General features: G+C 39.4%; 2 protein-coding genes across 2 annotated transcripts; one reads left to right on the top strand and one right to left on the bottom strand.

Annotated features, from left to right (window-relative positions):
• The first annotated feature begins 246 nt into the window (after positions 1 to 246).
• On the top strand, positions 247 to 2,567 carry LOC129419459 (uncharacterized). The gene is made up of 2 exons (XM_073872056.1): positions 247 to 803; positions 1,345 to 2,567. The coding sequence occupies exons 1-2, from the start codon at positions 416 to 418 to the stop codon at positions 2,379 to 2,381; spliced, it is 1,425 nt and encodes a 474-aa protein (XP_073728157.1). The 5' UTR covers positions 247 to 415; the 3' UTR covers positions 2,382 to 2,567.
• A 111-nt stretch (positions 2,568 to 2,678) lies between these two features.
• Positions 2,679 to 5,540, bottom strand: LOC129454684 (uncharacterized). The gene is made up of 2 exons (XM_055219259.2): positions 4,959 to 5,540; positions 2,679 to 4,413 (listed from the first exon to the last, which is right to left on the bottom strand). The coding sequence occupies exons 1-2, from the start codon at positions 5,373 to 5,375 to the stop codon at positions 3,274 to 3,276; spliced, it is 1,557 nt and encodes a 518-aa protein (XP_055075234.2). The 5' UTR covers positions 5,376 to 5,540; the 3' UTR covers positions 2,679 to 3,273.
• Between the last annotated feature and the right edge of the window lie 15,207 nt (positions 5,541 to 20,747).

The raw sequence follows: 20,747 nt of genomic DNA, 5'->3' as shown, positions 1-20,747 counted from the left end.
TTATTTTTCTATCCCTCTGTGCAATTAATGTGTAATTTTGTGTAATTTCATGTGTAACTTCCTTGTCATCCTGCACTTTTTGCTTTATCTTGGCCAGGTCGCCATTTCTATTGAGAATGTGCTCTCTAAAAGCTCACCTGGTTAAATAAAAAGAAGTAGGGGTGTAACGGTTTGAGATGTTCACAGTATGATAACTTTTAGACAAAAGATCATGGTATTACGGTCTCACAGTATTAGTAAAAATATAATAGACAAGTTTTTGAGCCGTTTCCGCTCTACGTCTTAAACTCCTCCCATCGATGCAACCCACTTCCGTTCTGGCGGGCTGGGTTTGTTTTGCTAGCTAGCTGTGTTGTGTTGTGCTGACAAAGCTCTGATATAACAAGATATAACAAGAATATAACAACATTGCAACATGAACAAAAGTGGGTCGGGAACGACGTGTGCGGTAGTTGGTTGCAAACATTCGAGAAAGCACCTGAACGAGTGGTTAGATAGAGAGTGCTACGACCACAAACCAGCTAAGAAGAGGCAATGTCCATGCGCTCCATTGTTTTCATTTTTTCGCAAGCCTGATACCGACTCGGAATCAAGGGCCTGGCTGAAGGCATTGAATCTAAAGAAACCACCTCGCAACGTTTTTGTTTGTTCGTATCACTTTGTTGACCGAAAACCTACCAAGGAAAATCCTTTCCCTGAGTTGTGGTTGGGATACAATCGCCCTCCCCAGCCAAAGAGGCGTCAACTCACCCAGCGGACCACTGCCTCCCCCCAGATAAAGAAACGCAGACTTGAATCTGAGGGTAAGTTTAGCAACTTTAGCTATGAAGCGGACAATACAGTTAATTATGAAGAAGTTGTCATATGCTAATTGTGCTACCGGTATTTTGCTAAGGCAAGAATTGATTTCTTTTTGAGATGGGACAAACAATGCCCACGATAGCTACATCATTAATAGGCTTTATGCCCAGCTGCACTACTTCCTGAACTTCAGCCAGGTCTTTGTTTCCTGTCTGCCATTATTGGACAAACTGATTAATCCAGGTGTGTCTGATTATTGTTGTTGTGACTAATGAGGTCAGACACACCTGGATTAATCAGTTTGTCCAATAATGGCAGACAGGAGCTGGCTGAAGCTGGGCATAAAGTCAATTGTGTGTGTTTGTGTGTGCCTTAGTCTTCATCATAAATACAATGCAAGGTAGCAGGCTGTTGTGTTAATGTGCGTGCGTTTGTGTGTGCGTGTAATGCTGTAGTACAAAATTGGCCATTTTGATGTTTGTAGTGAGAGGACTATGCTTGCATTAATTTAGCTCCATCCATGTTTTCTCTTCCCCTTTTTAGATGCTCATGAAACCTGTCAGCCTGCCTGTGAGGCCGAGCCTGCTACACCAACATTTCGAGATGCCCAGACCCAATGGGAGGATCCGACACATATTGACCACATGTACTGTTCAACAAAACAGTCTGTTAAAGTGGACAAAGCCACACAAAGCGAGTCAGAAATGGGTCCTACTGTGACTAGCACCACGGTCATTGATGATGCTAGGTCCCGGCTGTATACAGGAGTGTGTATGGTTCAATTTTTCACCATGGTGAAGCTGTTGTTGCCTTTCAGTAAGCCATCAATTACCCTTCCTGTCGTTGACCAAATCCTGATGACTCTGATGAAGCTAAAACTAAACCTAATATTAGGAGATATTGCTCACCGCTTCAATGTGTCTACATCCATGGCAAGCATTGTGATTAGTCACTGGATTGACGTGATGGGTGAACAGTTCAAAGTCCTGATCCCATGGCTTCCAAGAGAGACCATTCGTGCCACCATGCCCTTGCCGTTTCAGAGGAACTACCCTCGAACCACCTGCATCATTGACTGTGCTGAAAGCGCCATGCAGAGAGCCACAAACCACGACTCAAGGAGTGACACTTTCAGCCAGTACAAATCACGCAACACTGTGAAATATCTTGTCGCTGTTGCCCCTAATGGGCTAATCATGTTTATATCTGATGCCTATGCTGGCAGAAGCAGCGATAAGTTTATTACCATGGACAGTGGGTTCCTAGACTATCTGAGGCCTGGTGATGAGGTCATGGCGGACCGTGGGTTCACCATTCGAGACTTGCTTGATGAGAGAAGGGTCAGTTTGAACATACCTGCATTCACCAACAGGCGCAATCAGTTGACCAATGAGGAGACGACACGCACCAGGCGAGTAGCCAATGTCCGCATACACGTGGAAAGAGCAATCCAGAGACTGAAGGTCTTTAAGATTTTATCACAGACTGTTCCCATCAGCATGGCACCGAAACTGGACAACATCTTAACCATCTGTGCTGCCCTAGTTAACCTGAAGAGTCCATTGATCAATGAGGTTTAGAATCTTGCCTTGTGTCCCTGTCTACTAACACCCAGCCATGTTGTTCATTGAATACAGATAAACACAACAAATACTGCATGCATTGTATTTTTTATTATATATCAATATTTTCAGAGTGATGTAATTGTATGTGCTGCTTTTGTATTTGATTTTTTAATACCTGTTACGATTAAACAATTAATTAATCCAGTGTTATTTATGTACAGTATGAGCTTACTATGAATGATGAACTGTGTTAAAAGAAATTGTTATTATAAGGAACATAAGGCCTAGCATTCACCAGGTGAAAAAGAAGTACACTTCCATAGTGTGCTTAAAGTGCTCTATTTTCACGCACCAATCCTGTACCCAATATACTGAAAAATTCCTCTTTAGTACTCCTTAAGATAATCTTAAGAACATCTAAATGCACTTCACTGTACTATTTTGAGACACCATAAATATAAACTAAAATGTTCTAAATGGTACAACTTGTAATAAACTTGAACACATTTGTATGAAAGTTGAGTTCAAGTTGAATACTATCTCTGTATTAAAAATGTATGTTAAAAGGGCATTTTAGTTCATATTCAGGGTGTCTCAAAATAGCACAAATTAAATAAGTACACTTAGATAATCCCAAGAACATCCCAAGAAGCACCAAAGATGAACTTCCAGTACACCAAGTACAAAAGTAGTGTGCAAAAAAAGAGCACTTTAAGCACACTATGAAAGTGTACTTCATGATGTAGGTCAGTGAAATAATGAAACGAAATGACATTACATAAAAAAATTATTTTCAACCAAACAGTACAGACATACAGAATATTTAACAGCATAAAGAGATAATGTAAATTGTGCATTAACAACAAACACATGTTGGCTCCTGTGAACAAGACCTATATAAGGCAGTTTATTTTGGTTTTAAAACTATGAGATATTTACTGCAGAACTGTAACTTTCCCTCCACAAAATCATCAACAATTTTCGGGAGCATGTGGGTAAAGTAGAATGTGCGCAGCCTTATGATATGCTCCTGGACAAAGGCTTGGTCGTAGGGTACTTCAATTTCTAGGTGCTCAGTTTTGTTCCAGATCACCAATTTGGAATGCTGAAACCCTGTGCAGTGCATCCCAATTTGTACCTGCATGTAGTAGCCTTTTGGACCATTGCAGGCAATATGGTAATCTGCCCTATGTCCGTTTGCCACAGTTGTGATTTCACAGTTTTTTGTTTCCAAAAATTCTGTAAGTGACTTGTTTCCCATAACAGGTGATTTTATCTCCAACAGAATGTCTTTGTTTATCACTCCATCAGGGGATGCCGCTAGCCACGGTTCTTTTTCGCAAACCACTAAGCCTTTGGTTTCAATGCTGTGGCCCAGAGTTTCCAAATAGTCCCTTGCAAGTTCCTCCCCCTCCGCTCCTTTACGTGTTGCAGCATTGCCACGGAAGGATGGGTGTAAGTGCTCTGACAAAAACTTGTCAGGTGCTGTGGTTGAGCGAATGGGCACCTTTCTAGCGGTGCTTGCTGTGATGCGCACTCTCCGTGCATCATGCCAGACCTGTTCTTTGCTCTGTGCTTTTGTAACCTTCTCAATCTCCTCAAGCTGGGCTGTGGACATGTTAATATATTCATCGTAGAAGGTTTTGCATTTTACACAAGCCAGTGGTGTGTGGTGCTCATCATGGGTAAGGAGATGGAGGCGTGGACGTGGTGTTGGGTCGGTGATGGAGGAGGTATCAGCATTAATGCAGAGCTTCAGGAGGCTATTCCCAGGGCAATTGAAAAGTTCTGCCATTGGTGAGGCAAGTGCGTTGTTCCTCCACTCTTCATGACTCCTAAAGAGTCGCACCTTCTTTACCGCTTCTGGAGTGCTAGAGGATGGTTGTGAAGTTGGGGGCAGCTGGAAGAGATCCTTCCTGTTGTGGCGTTTGAAGCGCACATGCTTCATCTTCCTCTGACCAGCATTTCTTTTAAATCCAGCATTCCACTGGTTCTGTCCGTCTGTGCAGGCACGCCCAGTTTTACCCTGTCTCACAGCATTTTCTACCTAGAAAGATATAGTGAAAACAGTTTATTATTTATTTGCTTATTTAATATCTTGGAAATTGGAATATGTTCTATATGTGTGTGTTAACTTTATATATGAAGAGCTCTTTTCCAAAACGCAATAAACATTTCATGACAAATCACTATATTTAACATGTATTGCAACAAGCAGTTTCTTTCCAAACCGCAATAAGCGTGATAAGTCAAACAAATCTTATTCTCTCCCTCTCAATTTTTTCGATGCTGATGCAGTGGTGACATGTTCATATAAACAGCACCTCAAAGAACCAGCAAAAGTAATGATTATGAATATGTATAATATTTCAATTAGATATTTTCATCTGAGCCTTATGTTGTGGTTATCTATTGTCTGTCTGCTATATTTTCTTTTTATTTATTAAATCAAGGAATTTGGTTAATGAACAAGTGCAAAAATGCAACACAAAAAATAAAACCATCACAAAAGACAAACCATCATGGATTTACAGCGTTTTGGAAAGAAATAAAATGTAGGCCTAGACTACAATGTTCAAATAATTAAGTTACCTTCCACAGGATCGCAGCTGAGTGGGAACAAGATCTCCCTGGTCCAGCAACACACGTACATCCCGCAGTTTTGACTTCCCCAGCTTCAGTTACAAGCACCCAACCATTATGCCACGCATTGTTCAAACACTGGCTAGGCTCTACATTAGCTTTCAAATAAACAAAACTACCATGTCTGTATGACATGACACAACCGACTTTGTTACTGTGCAGATATTGATATGCCTCGGAGGATTTTAGATTGTCCATTGCCTTTCCATCTATTGCCATGGATTGCAAGTAGTAGGAGCAAATCTTGCTGTATGTTATGTTGGGCCACGTCGTCATGTAATCCTCCCAGTTTTGCACTGAATTCGGGTGAGGGAGAGTAACGCCATCTCCAGACAACGTAGTAGAACTGTGTTCCCAAACTTGCATCGAAATATGTTTGTTTACACCGGCAGATAATGAGCAAGCCGCATCGAAATCGCTGTGTTTACACCGTCAGACAATGCGCAAACCACTTCCGGCGGAAATGAAATGCATATCTGTAGAGTAATGGCGCCCCCCGCGATTTGGCGCGTAAACTTGTGTATTGGTTGTAAACTTTGGCATAAGATAGTGAAGCACACTCCCGCTGGGCTCTGGAGTAGTGAAAACGTTCACACCTAAAAGTCCTGACTAACATTTGTGTTTTAGTACATTTTATACATTTGACATTATACATACATTTTATGGTTTCACAGTAATTTTGCTAGCACACTAGTCCTTGCATTTTCCAGCAGGACAATGACAAACAACAATCTGCTTTGGATTAAAAACTCACCAGAGGACATGTATAATAGAATGGGCAAAAGTGTTCTTGCTAAACTGAACCAACTGGCATCTTTACTTCCCAAAAGCTTATTAAATGTTATTTAAAAAAGGGTGATGTTACATAAAACAGTGGTAAACAGTCGCAAATATTTTGACTTGTGTTGCAGTCATCAGATTTAAATTTAGTGTATATTTTCTAAAGTAAATGAAATACTCAAAGACATGTTATTTGTTAATAATGTGTTTTCAGTATAGTACAGAGTGAACTGAATTTTTTTTTTTTTGCATTTTCAATACTGTCAACTTTTTCAGAATCAGGTTGTACTTTTAGTGCAATACTTTGCACTAAATGTTTTCTTTCTCGGTTGATTCTTTGTAGTAGAACAATAAAACAAAAGTACCAGAATACATCTATATAATGCTAAAGAAATATGAATATGTACAAATTACTGTGGTAAGAATGCACTGAATTCAAAATTGTATACACAGTGCTTTATGGCTTTTATACACAGATGGCACTGTACACATTTAGCAGCACTGAAATAGTTTATAGCAGCTGTGAAAATTACATTGAATATGCAGTGGATAGGAAATAGGATAGTGAATAAGACAGATTAAAACAGTTGCTGCATTTTCTCATATGATTTCTTACTCTCTTTTGAAACAGTGGGACCAAATGGAAGAACAGTTGGGAGTCTTTGTCCTGCCTTTGAGATGTTGGAGTTAGCACCAGTTTGGAGTTTGCCATTGTAATTTTAAATCAGTGTAAATTAAAAAAAGAATATCATTCATTTGTTCATTTTCCATTTTTAATGAGCGTAATATGGTTCATTTTACTGGACATTTACTCTGTATAGCCATTAATAAATATATCTTTGTGCATAAGTGTTGAGGTCATAATATAAGTATCAAAAGAACAAAGGTCTGTATACTGTATTGTGACGACTGGGAACAGGAGGAAGGACGCAAGTGCAGAATTAGTGATGAATAAATAACATTTAACAAATAAACAAGAAACAAAACACGAGAATCAAACAACGGGCAGGTAAGTAAACACAGGAACACTAAAACTGAGAACAGATACAAACATGGAATCAGCGACAATGATCCGGCAGTGAGTATAGCAGAGACAAGGGTATATATACACACACACTAATTGACAACAGGTGAAACAAGACAGGCAATTAATGAGTAAGTGTCCAGGTGATAAGAATCAGAACAGAGACAAGACATGACACGGACCAACCGTGACAATACCCCCCCTCAAAGAGTGGCTACCAGACACTCAAGACAAAACAAACAAAAAGTCTGATAGGGTGGATCCAGGGGAGAGACGGAGGGCTTGGAGACCACGGCGGAAGCCGGAATGAAGTCGGCAGGGTGAACCCGCAGCGCAGGGAGCCGGAGTGAAACCGGCAGGGCAGGAAGCCGGAAAGACCGGAGCGGCCATCTCGGGAACCGAGGCAGACGACTCGACCCTCCTGGGAACCGACATGGATCCGATCCCCCCGGAAGTCGACCCCCACCATCTCGGGGAAATGGGCTCACACACGGTGGCGACCACCCCGCGGAAATAATGGGGCGTGGCGTCTGTTCCAAGCCCCGAATCGAGCACCGCGGTGGACCTCCCAGAAACCAGACCAGACGACTCGACCAACAGGGGAACCAACTGCACTGATTTGACCCTCGCAGGAACAGGATCGTGTGACGCAGCAATCACCCCGGGGAATGAATCGGGCGTGGCTACCGCTTGCTTGAGCCCGTTCTGGAGTTCCGAGCGTTCCTTCACGGTCAGCTCCAAGGGGCATCGGGACTTCGAAAGAACGCAGATCCCGATGTCCACTACTCCCCCTCGAAAAAATTTCAGGGGAAGCTCTCCTCCTCGAACTCGCTGCGGATCATTCTGTGACGACTGGGAACAGGAGGAAGGACGCAAGTGCAGAATTCGTGATGAATAAATAACATTTAATAAATAAACAAGAAACAAAACACGAGAATCAAACAACGGGCAGGTTAGTAAACACAGGAACACTAAAACTGAGAACAGATACAAACATGGAATCAGCGACAATGATCTGGCAGTGATTATAGCAGAGACAAGGGTATATACACACACACACACTAATTGACAACAGGTGAAACAAGACAGGCAATCAATGAGCAAGTGTCCAGGTGATAAGAATCAGAACAGAGACAAGACATGACACGGACCAACCGTGACACTGTATTACGCTCTATTGGACAATGTTTTGACTTAAGTCAAATCTAAATGTCTAACAAAAGGTCAGATTTGGAAGCATTATTATGTGTACTTTTTAATTTATTTGTAGAATCAAATCACCTGGGTTTGTCAATGATGTAATTAGTCAAACACATTACATAATGTTTCTCTATTTCTTTAAATTGCAATCTAGATTTTGAGTAATACAATACAATTTTTAAATGGGTTTACTTTAGTCATGTATTTATGTCGGACAATCTGTATCTGCACAACATTCTAGTAGTGACAAAAGTGCGCAGTGGTTGCAGACACAGCACGGGGCGCTGTTTGTCGGAGGGCTGTCTGGACTATTGTAATCAACAAACGAAGAAGAGTAAGTGTGCACACAATAATAACTCATTGACACACGTTATTTGGATCCAAAGGTTGCATATAGGTCCCACGAATAGATCTAAAAGAATAGCCTATTCAAAACCTCACATCTAACATGAAATGAAACATATTCTTTATTATCACTTTACAGGGAATTAACAGTTTTTCTCCTTATTGTCTAATACAGTTTTGGGTTTACATCCAAGCTGTTGAATGAAAATGCAAGTAGTTAGCCTAAAATTCAATGCTATTTGCTACACGTACGTCAAGGGGGAAATGCACGTGTTTCCACAACTGCATTACTATGCGTTGCCATGACATCAATTCTTGTCGGAGTTTTGAAAATATTTTAAAGAGAGACTGACTGATGAGTACAGAGTAACAAGATGGGCGTGGCTTTTAAAAGTGCCTTTGTGTGTGTCTGTGGTGCTTTGAAGCTGCCAAATTTGAGGGATCTAAAGAAGAAAAGAGGAAAAAACAGAATTGAACATTTCACACCAGTATTCTCATAATCTGTGTAGCCAGAATGGGCTAGATTGAATGTGATATTCATTATATACAGTGAAAAAACAAGTTAATATTGTTATTACAATTTAAGACAAAATTTAACAAACAGTTAATAAATGCAAGTATAGGGAATTTATATTTAATATAAATTCCCCACTTATTTGTAATATAAAAAAATTCCCAAACAAAGCCACAGCAGAACTTAAAATAAACAAATAAATACATTTATAATGTTGGATAATAGTTGTGAGCTAATGTAACGTTAGCCTAATAGGCTATACTTAAACTTGAATTCAATAACGTAAGCTGCACATTTGGTGCAGAAAGCTATATTTTTTTTATACAACAGTTCTTTCTGGTTCTCGAATCTGATTGGCTAAGAGCTATGCGATATTGTACTGATAACGGCACAGTAACCGCTTCACCTTTCATATCATTCCGCCACCTAGTGAATGGAGGTCCTAAACAGGCTCATCTCTGAATGGAAAAACACAGACGCCCTGTTTTTAAACACTCTCCGTGTGTCTCATTAGTTCACTAGCTCATAAATCAGTCTGTGAATCCCCAATCGAAAGTTATTATTCTGTCAAAGATCAGCGCTCTTGGATGTTACGTTAAAGTTAATGGGAGTAATGTCTTGTAACATCGTGTGGACGATTAACACTTGGAAAGAGGAATATAAACACTAATTTTTTTCTGGAGCTATATCTCTTATCAGAACGCGAAAACACCGTGGAACTGCAGGTAAGCACCGCAGCTTTTAAATGTGAACATTGATTATTTATTTAATCGCGACGTGACTATTAAAACATGTTATGAGATATCGCCACTGGTATATTTATAAGCAGCATGCAAAAGCATCTCTCTGACACTTATAAAAAACAGTTTTATATAGTACTGACAAGAACGAAGTCTAATAATAACCGGGTGCTTGTATCACGTTAAGATGAAATGGTAAACCAATAGTAACATTATAGAAGTATAGTTTTATTAATTTTTACCTCACGCCAAAACAATAACAACACAAAAGAGACTAAATATGAATAAGAAAACACGTAATAGTTTCATCATGACACCAAATACTGCTGATTTGATCTAATTTTTGACCATCAGGACAACATGAGAGCCAGGGAATCCCTGTCAGAGATGTAGCCCAGAGAGAGCGGTGGTCAGCGGGGCGAGTGAACACTGACGTCCGCTCATGCTTTGGTTCTCATACGTACCGAATCTCACTAAGCAAACGTTCAAACAGGCGCTATCTTTACTAATCGACTGCAGATTTAAATATAATACATTTATATTCTCGACTGAACTAATCTTAAAGAGTAACTAAACCCTTAACCAACTTTTTTTTAGTTAATGATCTGTAAGAATGATGCTTTGTTAGAGCTGTTCATTGATTTTAGTAAGTTTTTTGACATTTTGATATAAAGTGTTTCAATACTGCAATATATGGTGTAAAAACGTCTGAGTGCTGCCCTCTTCAGGTTGAACGGTGGCTACTGCAGTTGAATTTTCCTATTGGATGTTGGGTCCAAAAAATGACTTGTGACGTAAGCAGGTTCAAGCTCACCACGCCCTTGTTACGATCTCACCACACACTTGGTACGAGCTTAGTTCGTCCCCTCTCCGTTGGGATCTGCCAACTTTTCTTGCATTTTTCAAATATTGCCAGTGGGTGGAGTCAGGCTCTGACCAGGGGTTTAGTTACGCTTTAAAACTACACTTTGTGACCAAGAAATTGTAATATTTAAAAAACGGCGAATCCATCCATTGAGTTAATATGAGATTCAAAGCAGCCGAAAGTGTTACCTGTCATTCTGGCCGCCCTCAAATCCGTGGCGGTAGAAGTAGTTCTCAAACAAAGAGGCTTTTAAAATTACTCCGTTGTTGTTTTCTAGTTTTCGTTTTTCAAACGTGTGCCGTCGAACTGTTGTATAAAAGCAATATCGCTCTCGGAGTCGTGTATTATAGCTCTATATCATCACGGCTGTGATTGCCTCTGGCCTTTTACCTGCAGTTGAGTGTTGTTTAATTCACCACTGCGCTAAACTAACCGCTGAATGATCACGTGCGTTGTTAAACTCACAGCTGAAAACGCTAAACCTTTGCGAGGACTCAGATTGCGAGGGGTTTTAAACCTCAAAAACCAGTTGGAGGGCCAGGTAAAAATTATCTGGGTGCCGCCATTTGACTCCCCCTGGCATAGATAATACTTTGTAGCCCGATGAAAAAAAAGGGAGTAAATAATTAAAACAAAATGAACAGCATTAGCTGCTACGTGCGAAAAGAAACCTGCTTTGGATGTATTATGTTCAGGACAAACGTAATAGCACTGCTTATATTAGGTTAAGGACCAACGTAATAGCACTGCTTATATGTTGGCATGTAACGTAATTGCGATTTGCAAACTAGTTTCCTCAGAACCTATTTCATGTGATACAGGGTTGACTTTTATGGTATCGAACGAAAAACTCAGATACTCTGAGATTCTAAAAATGATTTATCTTTCGTTGCCAAATTTCGATTCCAAAAGCCAAGCGGCTGTGTCTGTGTGAGCCTGTACTTGTGTGTAAGGACCTAAAGCGCCGGTGATTGGCTGTCAACCACCACCTGACGGGGAGGATTTCTGAAAATACTCACAGTCCAACTTGCAGACAGTCACCCAACACAAGTGTAGAAAGGATACAATATGAGAAATATACAGAAAGGCTTTGTGACAGTTGTCTTACCAATTGAGTTAGCGCAACGACTGTATGGCGTGTTGTCTACATGAAAGGCACGTCAACCAAAACAGCGCTTCTCCCAAAGTGACGAGGAGTTTCAATTTAAAGCACACGCACAGCCTGTGTCTCTGCTTGTTTTACTCGGGCCTTGTTCCGCATGGCAAGACTTCGTGCGTGCGTCTCCCACAACAGTCTCAACAAGGTGTTTAAACTTGACCCACTGACGCAGCTTGTGTGTCTCAATGCTTATGAAATACTCGCGCCTGTCTCTCCGCATAGCAAAACCTTCCCTTATCTCCCAAAATGGACGATGCGTTTAAACCTATTTTTTACAGTCTATAGTTTAAACTTGACGCACACCCAACTAACACAAATACGTAAATGTTACATAACGTCGACGTAATATGATGATCAAACTTACGTCGTGGCGACGAACCGAGTTACGTCATGGCGACCGGAAAAGTGAAATTCCTGGATTCGTCGCCTGCACGTAACTTTGCAACGTAATCTGCCTGTCATGAGCACGTCGTGACAACATAATGGATTAAAAGTTTTATGTTAGTAACCAGTTAGTAATTTAAATCTTTTATTTAATATTCTTTGGGCGGACATCTGCAGTATAACTAATTTTACTTGTCCTTATTTGCCCATTACTAAAAGACTTTTAATACTTCATTTATTGAACATGAAAATTACAAACATGTAAATAAACATATGTTAAAATAAACATTTGAATGGATTCTCCATATAAGTTAATTTAAAATGTAATTTCTGAATTGTGCAGGCGTGGTTTTGTCAGACGGACGGGCTGCGGTCCTCTTCATGTTCCGGTTGCCAGGGTAACGCTGCTCTAACCTTCACCAGTCCAAAATGCCAAACGTGTCCCACAAAACTTTAAAATAAAGACAATAAAATAAATAAAGGTTAAAAAATATCTACACATTTCATAAAAATTGATTTATTTGTTGTGAAGTAGTATTTACCTGATAAAAAAAATTTGCTGTCAGATGAACATTCCTGTCAGTGCAGCATAAAACGCGGTTATACTGTCAGGCGAGATTCTGTGAGCCTTAATAAGTATGTTAAAATTCTGTTTTCATAAGCAACTGAAATAAGTTCTTTTGAAAGTCAAACGTGTCTCAGTTCAGAGAAACCGGTCCTGTCAGCCGCCGTTCTGCTGTGCACGCGCAATCGCGTGCTCTGATTGAGTTTAGCTGGGCGCGGGAGGCGCGTGCTGTTTTTTGTTTCCCATGTTAATGGCAGTTCGTGTGTATTTAATCTATTTTGACTTATTTAAGGGAAACTTTGAGACTGAAAAGTTTTAATAAGCTAACCTAAATAGAAAAGGAAATTAATGTTTATATAATTGTAAAGGTAATGAAATTACCTCCCTACTGTAGGACGTAACAGTTGCATTGCCAGTAAGTTATGAAATTACCAAAATAGTACGAATTTATTACGTAACTGAGACATACTTGGTTATCTTGCGACATAAGGAGTCCGTACTGGCGACGTGGTGATTTGGTACTGTAATGGTAATGAAATTACCTCCCTAGGACGTAACAGTTACGTTGCCAGCTGGTAAGTCATGAAATTACTAAAAATGAAAAGTACGTAACTAATACGTCGTGTGTTGGCAAGCGCAGCCCAACACTGCTTACAAGCCAGGCTCGTTATTTAAAACAAACTAAAATTCCATTTAACTGGTTTGCTAATTTCACTTGAATGAAATGACATTTAACACATTTTCTACTCATTTTTAAAATCCCAAATGTATTTAATATTTTGATAATTATGAAGTTGAGTATTGTTTACAAAAAACAAACAGGCATACAAATCTTCCCAGTAGAACTCGGTCATCCATTTAAATAACTTTTTGTCAAAGTTGCAGATATAATGAACCCACTTATTTAAATACTGTTAGTCCAAGCTAAATACCATTTTACATTTAATAAAATAAAACAGTGTTAAGTTTAGTCTTCATTTCTTTATTTTTGTTTCCTTATTTTCATAAAAAAACTGATAAGTGTGTCTGCTGGCGCACCCCTATCCAAAAAGCTCAACCAATTTTATTAATAATGTTACCCTGAGTGAGAGTGTTACCAGAATTTGTTTTAATTAAGGTGAAAAATAAAAGTTGTGTGTTTATTTTTGTTAATGTTTCAATGGGTTTTAAAACATATCGTATCGGGGAAAAAGTATCGTTAGCAACCGGTATCGGTAATGAAATTAGCACCGGATCGAAAGACCTTAAAGGGGGGGGGGTCAATGGTATTTCAAGCATTCTGACTTATTAAAGGAATAGTCTACTCATTTTCAATATTAAAATATGTTATTACCTTAACTAAGAATTGTTGATACATCCCTCTATCATCTGTGTGCGTGCACGTAAGCGCTGGAGCGCGCTGCGACGCTTCGATAGCATTTAGCTTAGCCCCATTCATTCAATGGTACCATTTAGAGATAAAGTTAGAAGTGACCAAACACATCAACGTTTTTCCTATTTAAGACGAGTAGTTATACAAGCAAGTTTGGTGGTACAAAATAAAACGTATCGCTTTTCTAAGCGGATTTAAAAGAGGAGCTACATTTTATGGCGTAATAGCACTTTTGGGAGTACTTCGACTCGGCGCAGTAACACCCTCCCTCTCCCATTATGAGAGGGAGAAGGGGAGCGGACTTTTCAGGCGAGTCGAAGTACTCCCAAAAGTGCTATTACGCCATAAAATATAGTTCCTCTTTTAAATCCGCTTAGAAAAGCGCTATGTTTTATTTTGTACCACCAAACTTGCTCGTATAACTACTCGTCTTAAATAGGAAAAACGTTGATGTGTTTGGTCACTTCTAACTTTATCTCTAAATGGTACCATTGAATGAATGGGGCTAAGCTAAATGCTATCAAAGCGTCGCAGCGCGCTCCAGCGATTACGTGCACGCACACAGATGATAGAGGGATCTATCAACAATTCTTAGTTAAGGTAATAACATATTTTAATATTGAAAATGAGTAGACTATTCCTTTAACACAGTTATAGAGTTGTTTCCTCATGCTAAACGTAGGCAAAGTGTCAAAAAAGCAGTTGGACGTGTTACAAAGTATTTCTGTGCCGAATGCACTTCGCCAGGGTTCGTTTCGGAAAGTTTTTTTCGATTACAGGTCCAACTGACGTTTCAGGCGTTTTCTATACGTATCACTTCTTTATATGGGCACTTCCCCCGGAAATCCCCACCCACTCGTCAATCAGCGGGAGACGCTAGAACTTACAAACATCTTATCACGCGAAACAGCTTTGTTTAATTTCAAAACTCAACAATGGCACGAATGAAGAAGTCACGTGTTTTTGGATGTAAGGAGAAGAAATCCAGCCTTATGAAAACAATGGATATAGTTTATTATCTGGGGTAGCAGCGGAGTTTTGCGTGTGTGTTTGATGCGCTGGATTTTCCCAACCGGGTCATGAGTTGCATGCAGTAAGTAAGACTTCTGTCTTATGTTGTAAATATGCGCGTGCATATTATATACATGACACGAACATGTAGTGAATCATAAGTTATAAGTGTTGTATAGTGTTGCATGACTCGTACTCGCTCCACCCGCTGTAGTAACTCCTCCTTCTTCATTTTTCGTACGTTATCGGAAAGATTCGTAAAGCTAGTCTTTCTTTTATAAATCTGATTAAACTAAAGACTCTTCGGAGATATAAAGGATGTAATACTACTCTATAGGTACTCCAGATTAACATCAGAAATGCAGACAGCGTGTGTTATGTGAGCTTTAAACAATACCCAGCCCTAGTCACATCTATAATGCAGACTTGCCTTGGTGTCATTTAAGTGTCAAATTAGAACTTTAGATTTTTGAATTTAGAAATATGTGTGGATGAAGCACTTTCTCCGGCACAGCCTGAACAAAAAGAGAGCAAGAGAGTGAAACAGAGAGAAGAGAGTGGCGGCTATGGGAGTGCTGATGCAGTTAACACAGTTGGCATTTTGTGTCATCAGTTGCATGAAACTTGACATGTAGTAATATGATATCAAATCTAATAAACCAGGTACTTGGATTTAACTCAAATAATCCTCACAGCACAAAAAAATAAGTAAACAAGACTTACGAAGTACACCGGTCACTTTCTGTTTGATCATCTTGTCCTTTGGACCTGCCAACAAAAACTTGTTTTTATTGGCGGTATGTGTTTTATAATACAATCTACACAAATGTAAAATATTGATGGTTCACTTCCCCTTTCTGACTCTGTGCACTTTTAGACACCACCCCTGCTTTTTTACAATGCTAAAGCAATAGACAATTTTATCTAACAAAAACAATTGTAAATAATAATTTTGATGCACATTCCAAACAAAACGGTAATTGAAAAAAAAAAGTCAAACTTGAATATAGCATTTTTAATTGAAGATGCAACTGAAGAGAGGTTACCTTTTGCATAGTTCAATATGCTGCTCCAGCTCAAAAAGTGGAATAGATGCGGAGCACTCCTGGCAAACTTCCTTTAACAAGTTCTTTAAACATTAAACAGAATCCTATTACAAAATTACAATTGAAAAATTCACATTAATTAGTACTTAAAATAAACTTAACTATTAAAATTTTCTATTACATTCATATTGTTGCTTAAAGCACACATAGCGTATCTTCTGTTGCCTCTACAGATTTCAAGGGAAGGTTTTTTTTGGAGGGGTGCAATGTAAATGGTGGCCTTGTTTAAGCCATGCTGGCCTTTCAAGTAAGGGATGGAATACCCAGCGTTTGGCATTGTGATGTCGATTAAAGGACAAGTTCGGTATTTTACACTTAAAGCCCTGTTTTCAGATTGTTTATGATGAAATAGAAAGGTTTTGACTGAAATTTCGACATATGCGGCTGAATTTTCGAGAATTTTCGGGTGTTTGTTGTTTCACCTCCTACCTCTATAATGGGTTTATAGGTGCACTGGAACAATAATTTTTAAAATGCATTAAACTTTCGTTTACAAAGTCGTGAAACTCACCGAGTGGTCAGGGGTGTTCATTGATATGCTCACACAAAAATCGCTGCAAAATATGCTTTCCAACAGGTGTTGTAGCATTCGTTGTAGACTTGTGGACCTATTTTTTCAAACGCCTTACACCCGTACATTCTTCCGCTGAGAGCTTGAATAATAAACACTCCAGCCCAGGTGGTGGCGATAATCCGCCTTTGCCAATTGCAAGAATACAAACGGGTTCCCAGCGTGGAGTAATACCAAAGAACTTATATTACCTCACAGCACATCTAATACAAGTCAATGGAGTTGGCAAAAACTACGATTAAACCTGTTGGAATGCGTATTTTGCAGTGATTTTTGTGTGAGCATATCAGTGAACAGGTGAAACAACAAGGTGAAACAACAAACACCCAAAAATTCTCGGGCCTGCATCATATGTCCAAATTTCAGTCAAAACCGTTTTATTTCATCATAAACAATCTGAAAACAGGGCTTCAAGTGTAAAATACCGAACTTGTCCTTTAAGTGTTGGTGTCGACTACACCTCATTAACTTAAAACCATGGGCCTCTTTTAGTGCAGGGTGTGCATTTGTGAGTTGTCCATTCAATTCCTCAAATCCACCTAATGAGCACACAAGAACTACCCTCTTACACCCAAGACCAGATAAAGCCAGAATCTGCCTTTCACTGTGGGATGGGGGAACACTGCTGTTCTTAGCCAGACAGCAGAAGGTTTGGACATATTGATAAGTTGTTTGTTTTATGTTTTGGCCTTTTGAGTATGGCTTAAAAGCCCCCTTAAAAATAACCCCGTATGTTGTGTCCTTTTGGTAAATCTTTGTGGATGTCTTGGCATGTGTGCAAATTAAGGTGTTGGAGTGAACGTTTTGGGATACTCTGATTCATAGCTTTGGCCAGCAGACTGTGTGGATGTGGTATTGGGTGATGTGGTGTGATATTGTGTTGGGAAATACAAAGGAATGTTATTGGATGTAGGTGTGGGTGTAAGAATAGAGGTTGATGGATAACTTTGAAGGTGTTTTGGGATTGGGTAGTCGTGAGTGACTCTCTGGGGACTGAAAATGCTTCAATGCCTGGATTGCAAGACAGTGTGGAAGTCTGGAATTGTGTTGGCATATATGATGGAATGGAACTAGATGTATGCAAGGGTGCCAGAATAGCAGTTGATGGACAATTTTGCATGAGCTTTGGGGACAGTGAATTTCTGTTTGAATGATTTTGGGCATATGTGGAAGAAGATGCAATTTCATGTTGTCCTCTAATCATTTGAGATGCTTTAAGAAGCATTTCAGATGCCATCACACAATGACTCTCAGCTCTGTAACAAAAATAAAATAACAGTTATATCAGAAATTAATCTTTATTAAACAAAATAAAAAATAAGTTGAAATTAAGAAATGACAATTGTACTGAATTGTTTCATTATCTTTAAATTTAAAACTCTTCATGAAAGGAAAAAAATGCTCTTACAAAATGTAGAGAAATATTTTCACGAGAGAAAAATGTACAAGTCCTTATAAGGAGAAATTACATGTTTGTGCATAATAAACAAGTTAAAAAGGGAGATCAGACATGTTTTTCCTTTTTTTACCTGTTACTCCTAAATATTGAGTCAGTTTTTATATTATAAAAATATATTTTGTTCAGTGAGGCCAGACCTTGTGGTGCAGAAAGAAAAGGTAAGATTTTCTAATGAAGGATATGGTCAAATTATACTTCAGCTGATTCCCTAAATCCTATTAAATATTACAGTACTTTGAGAATTATCATCATTCATCAAAAATAATTTTCGTTCTTAGCATCATATCCTGTCTCTAATAAAAAAAATACAGTAACATTGCTTACCTTAATTAAAATTAATCTTCACTGTCTTCATCTGCATCCGTCTCCCTGCTCTCTGATGCTCCACTCAGAGTACATGCGACTATTAAAACGCTGAACATCTCTTGGCTTGGGGCAAAATCCTTGTCTTCTCAGTCTGTATTTTATGTGGAGTATGCTGCTGAGAGTTTCTTGTCCCATTCTGTTCCTCAGTTTGGACTCAGTTGGACCAGGCTCATCCGTGAGAACACTCGTTCTACATCAGCATTGCTCAAAGGCATTGCAAGCAATGACAGAGAAAAGAGGGCAAGTGTTTTGAATGTGTGGTCTCCACAGCTGTCTTTGTAATTGAGCACTTCAACCCAAAAGGCCTCTGCCTGGCTGTTCTCCTTGTTTATCCATGGGAGATATGCAATAGCCTGGTACTGGGTTTCAAGAGCACCAAGATCACCAGAGCTGTGGTTTAGTTCGTGACAGGATGACAGTCGGACTGAACACAGTCATAGATTTCCATATCTGGATGTTAGCTGGGAGTCTTTGTTGCACTTGTCTGCTCGCTTCCACTAAGAAGTCACGGCACCTGCTTTTCATATTTCTCTCAGCCGTGCTCTCCATTCTTGCCTCATCCAATGCCATCATGAAGGTGACCCCATAATTGACTGCACCCACAGGTAACAAAACACTGGGGTCTGTTATGTCAATTGCAAGCAGTTGTTCATCTGATGTGGGGATCATTCCAGGTCTCACCACTCTGGAAATGAGACAGCGAAAGAAAAGAAGCAGACACTCCAACATTTTGAATGGATTGCCCCTTTCCTGCTGGAACAGCTTGTTGATCCTGTTGAATTCTTGTAGAAAAGGCATTAAAAACAGCAGGTACAGTTTGTTAACAGGATCACTGTACATCTGGTGCAGGATTTCAGCATCATAACATCTCTGGTGGTCTTTGGTTAGCTGAAAGTGAAGCTTTAATTCATGCCACTGATTGAGTATGCGCGAATAGCAATCATGGATGGAAAGCCACCGTGTACCTGACATCTGTAGAAGCATCAAAGGGATTTCACCAGAATTGATGAGGCTGTAGATCTTTGCATGCTCACAGCGCCGAAGAGCACTGTGGGAAAACCAGTTGTGAGAATGAGAGACCAAGTATTCAAGGTTGCGTGGGAGGGTCTCCACTGTATAGAATGGCACACACACTTCAGCAGCTGGAGATTTGGGTTTTTCTGGAGAAGGTGAGTGTACACTGAATTCCTCTTCCCTACCATAACACTGCAGCCATCTGTACCTAATCCAATGCACCTTTTGATGTCCAGTCCAATACTCTGTAGAAATCGGGTCAGAGTGGAGGCAATAGCCTCTGCTGTTTCACCCTCCAAGTTTATTAAACCCAAAATGTGGACACAACTTTGTTCAGTGTCATACTAAAGTAGCGAATTACCACACACAGTTGCTTGACAGATTAAATGTCTGTGCTTTCATCAATAACAAGTGAGTAATCAGCACCTCCAATATCCATCTGAAGCTCTTTAAACATACACGTAGCAATGACATTGTTAATTAACTCATTCTCCGCCAGCCTTTTTGAGGAAAGTTGCCCACCTGCATTTTTGTGATTAAAAAAAAAAAAATCACAAAATTCCTTGCAGGAAAAATTATCTTCTACAAATATATAAACATACAAATTATATCAAATTAAAGAACACACCCTCTGCTTTCAAACAAACAATAAACAAACAAACAAACAAACAAACAAAATGGGGAAAAACCGTTTCATTATATATTTACTTTTTCCACTTAATTTAACCACTGAAATATGGATATTTCTCTTCAAAAATACAACATTTTGAGCAAAAAGCTTAAAAAATTGCGTTTTTGTAAAGGAATTTATGTTAGAGATCAGACTCAGAATGACTTTCAAACATAAAGGCAGTTAAAATAAATCATTCAATCTTTTTAACTTCCGTTTTTGATAAATTTGGTTCACCATCTAGTGGATAAAAGCGGTATTACACTGTCACTTTGAAATTCGTCCAGAAAGGCGTATTTATTAGTTAAATATTAACTCATAATTGACGAGATAACTCGTCAATGGCAGTGAATGAGTTAATGCGGTGCATTTTGTCCGGTGCATTTTGATGTCTTTATCACAAGTTGAGCACATTAACTCCCCAAGGTGATCGACAGATTTAATAGATGTGTGACAAGCTACATAGGTGGCTCGTTGACTCGTTCTGTTTGGAGACCGCAAACCCAATGTCCGTAAGCCTCGTTGATGAGAATGGTGCTGCATTTTTTTTATGTTTTTCTGTGCTAGCATGCTGTATGAGGTCCGCATGGTGT

Source organism: Misgurnus anguillicaudatus, chromosome 2 (assembly GCF_027580225.2).
Source record: "Misgurnus anguillicaudatus chromosome 2, ASM2758022v2, whole genome shotgun sequence".
Taxonomy (NCBI): Eukaryota; Metazoa; Chordata; class Actinopteri; order Cypriniformes; family Cobitidae; genus Misgurnus; species Misgurnus anguillicaudatus.
The sequence above is the reverse complement of the archived record's forward strand: the minus strand, read 5'-3'. Positions and strand labels throughout refer to the sequence as shown.

Excerpts from the sequence above, each read along its gene's own strand:
- LOC129419459 (XM_073872056.1), top strand. The coding sequence starts at position 416 with ATGAACAAAAGTGGGTCGGGAACGACGTGTGCGGTAGTTGGTTGCAAA. Across the intron at positions 804-1,344 it reads ACGCAGACTTGAATCTGAGG|ATGCTCATGAAACCTGTCAG; the intron begins GTAAGTTTAGCA and ends TCCCCTTTTTAG.
- LOC129454684 (XM_055219259.2), bottom strand. The coding sequence starts at position 5,375 with ATGCAAGTTTGGGAACACAGTTCTACTACGTTGTCTGGAGATGGCGTT. Across the intron at positions 4,414-4,958 it reads CAGCTGCGATCCTGTGGAAG|GTAGAAAATGCTGTGAGACA; the intron begins GTAACTTAATTA and ends ATATCTTTCTAG.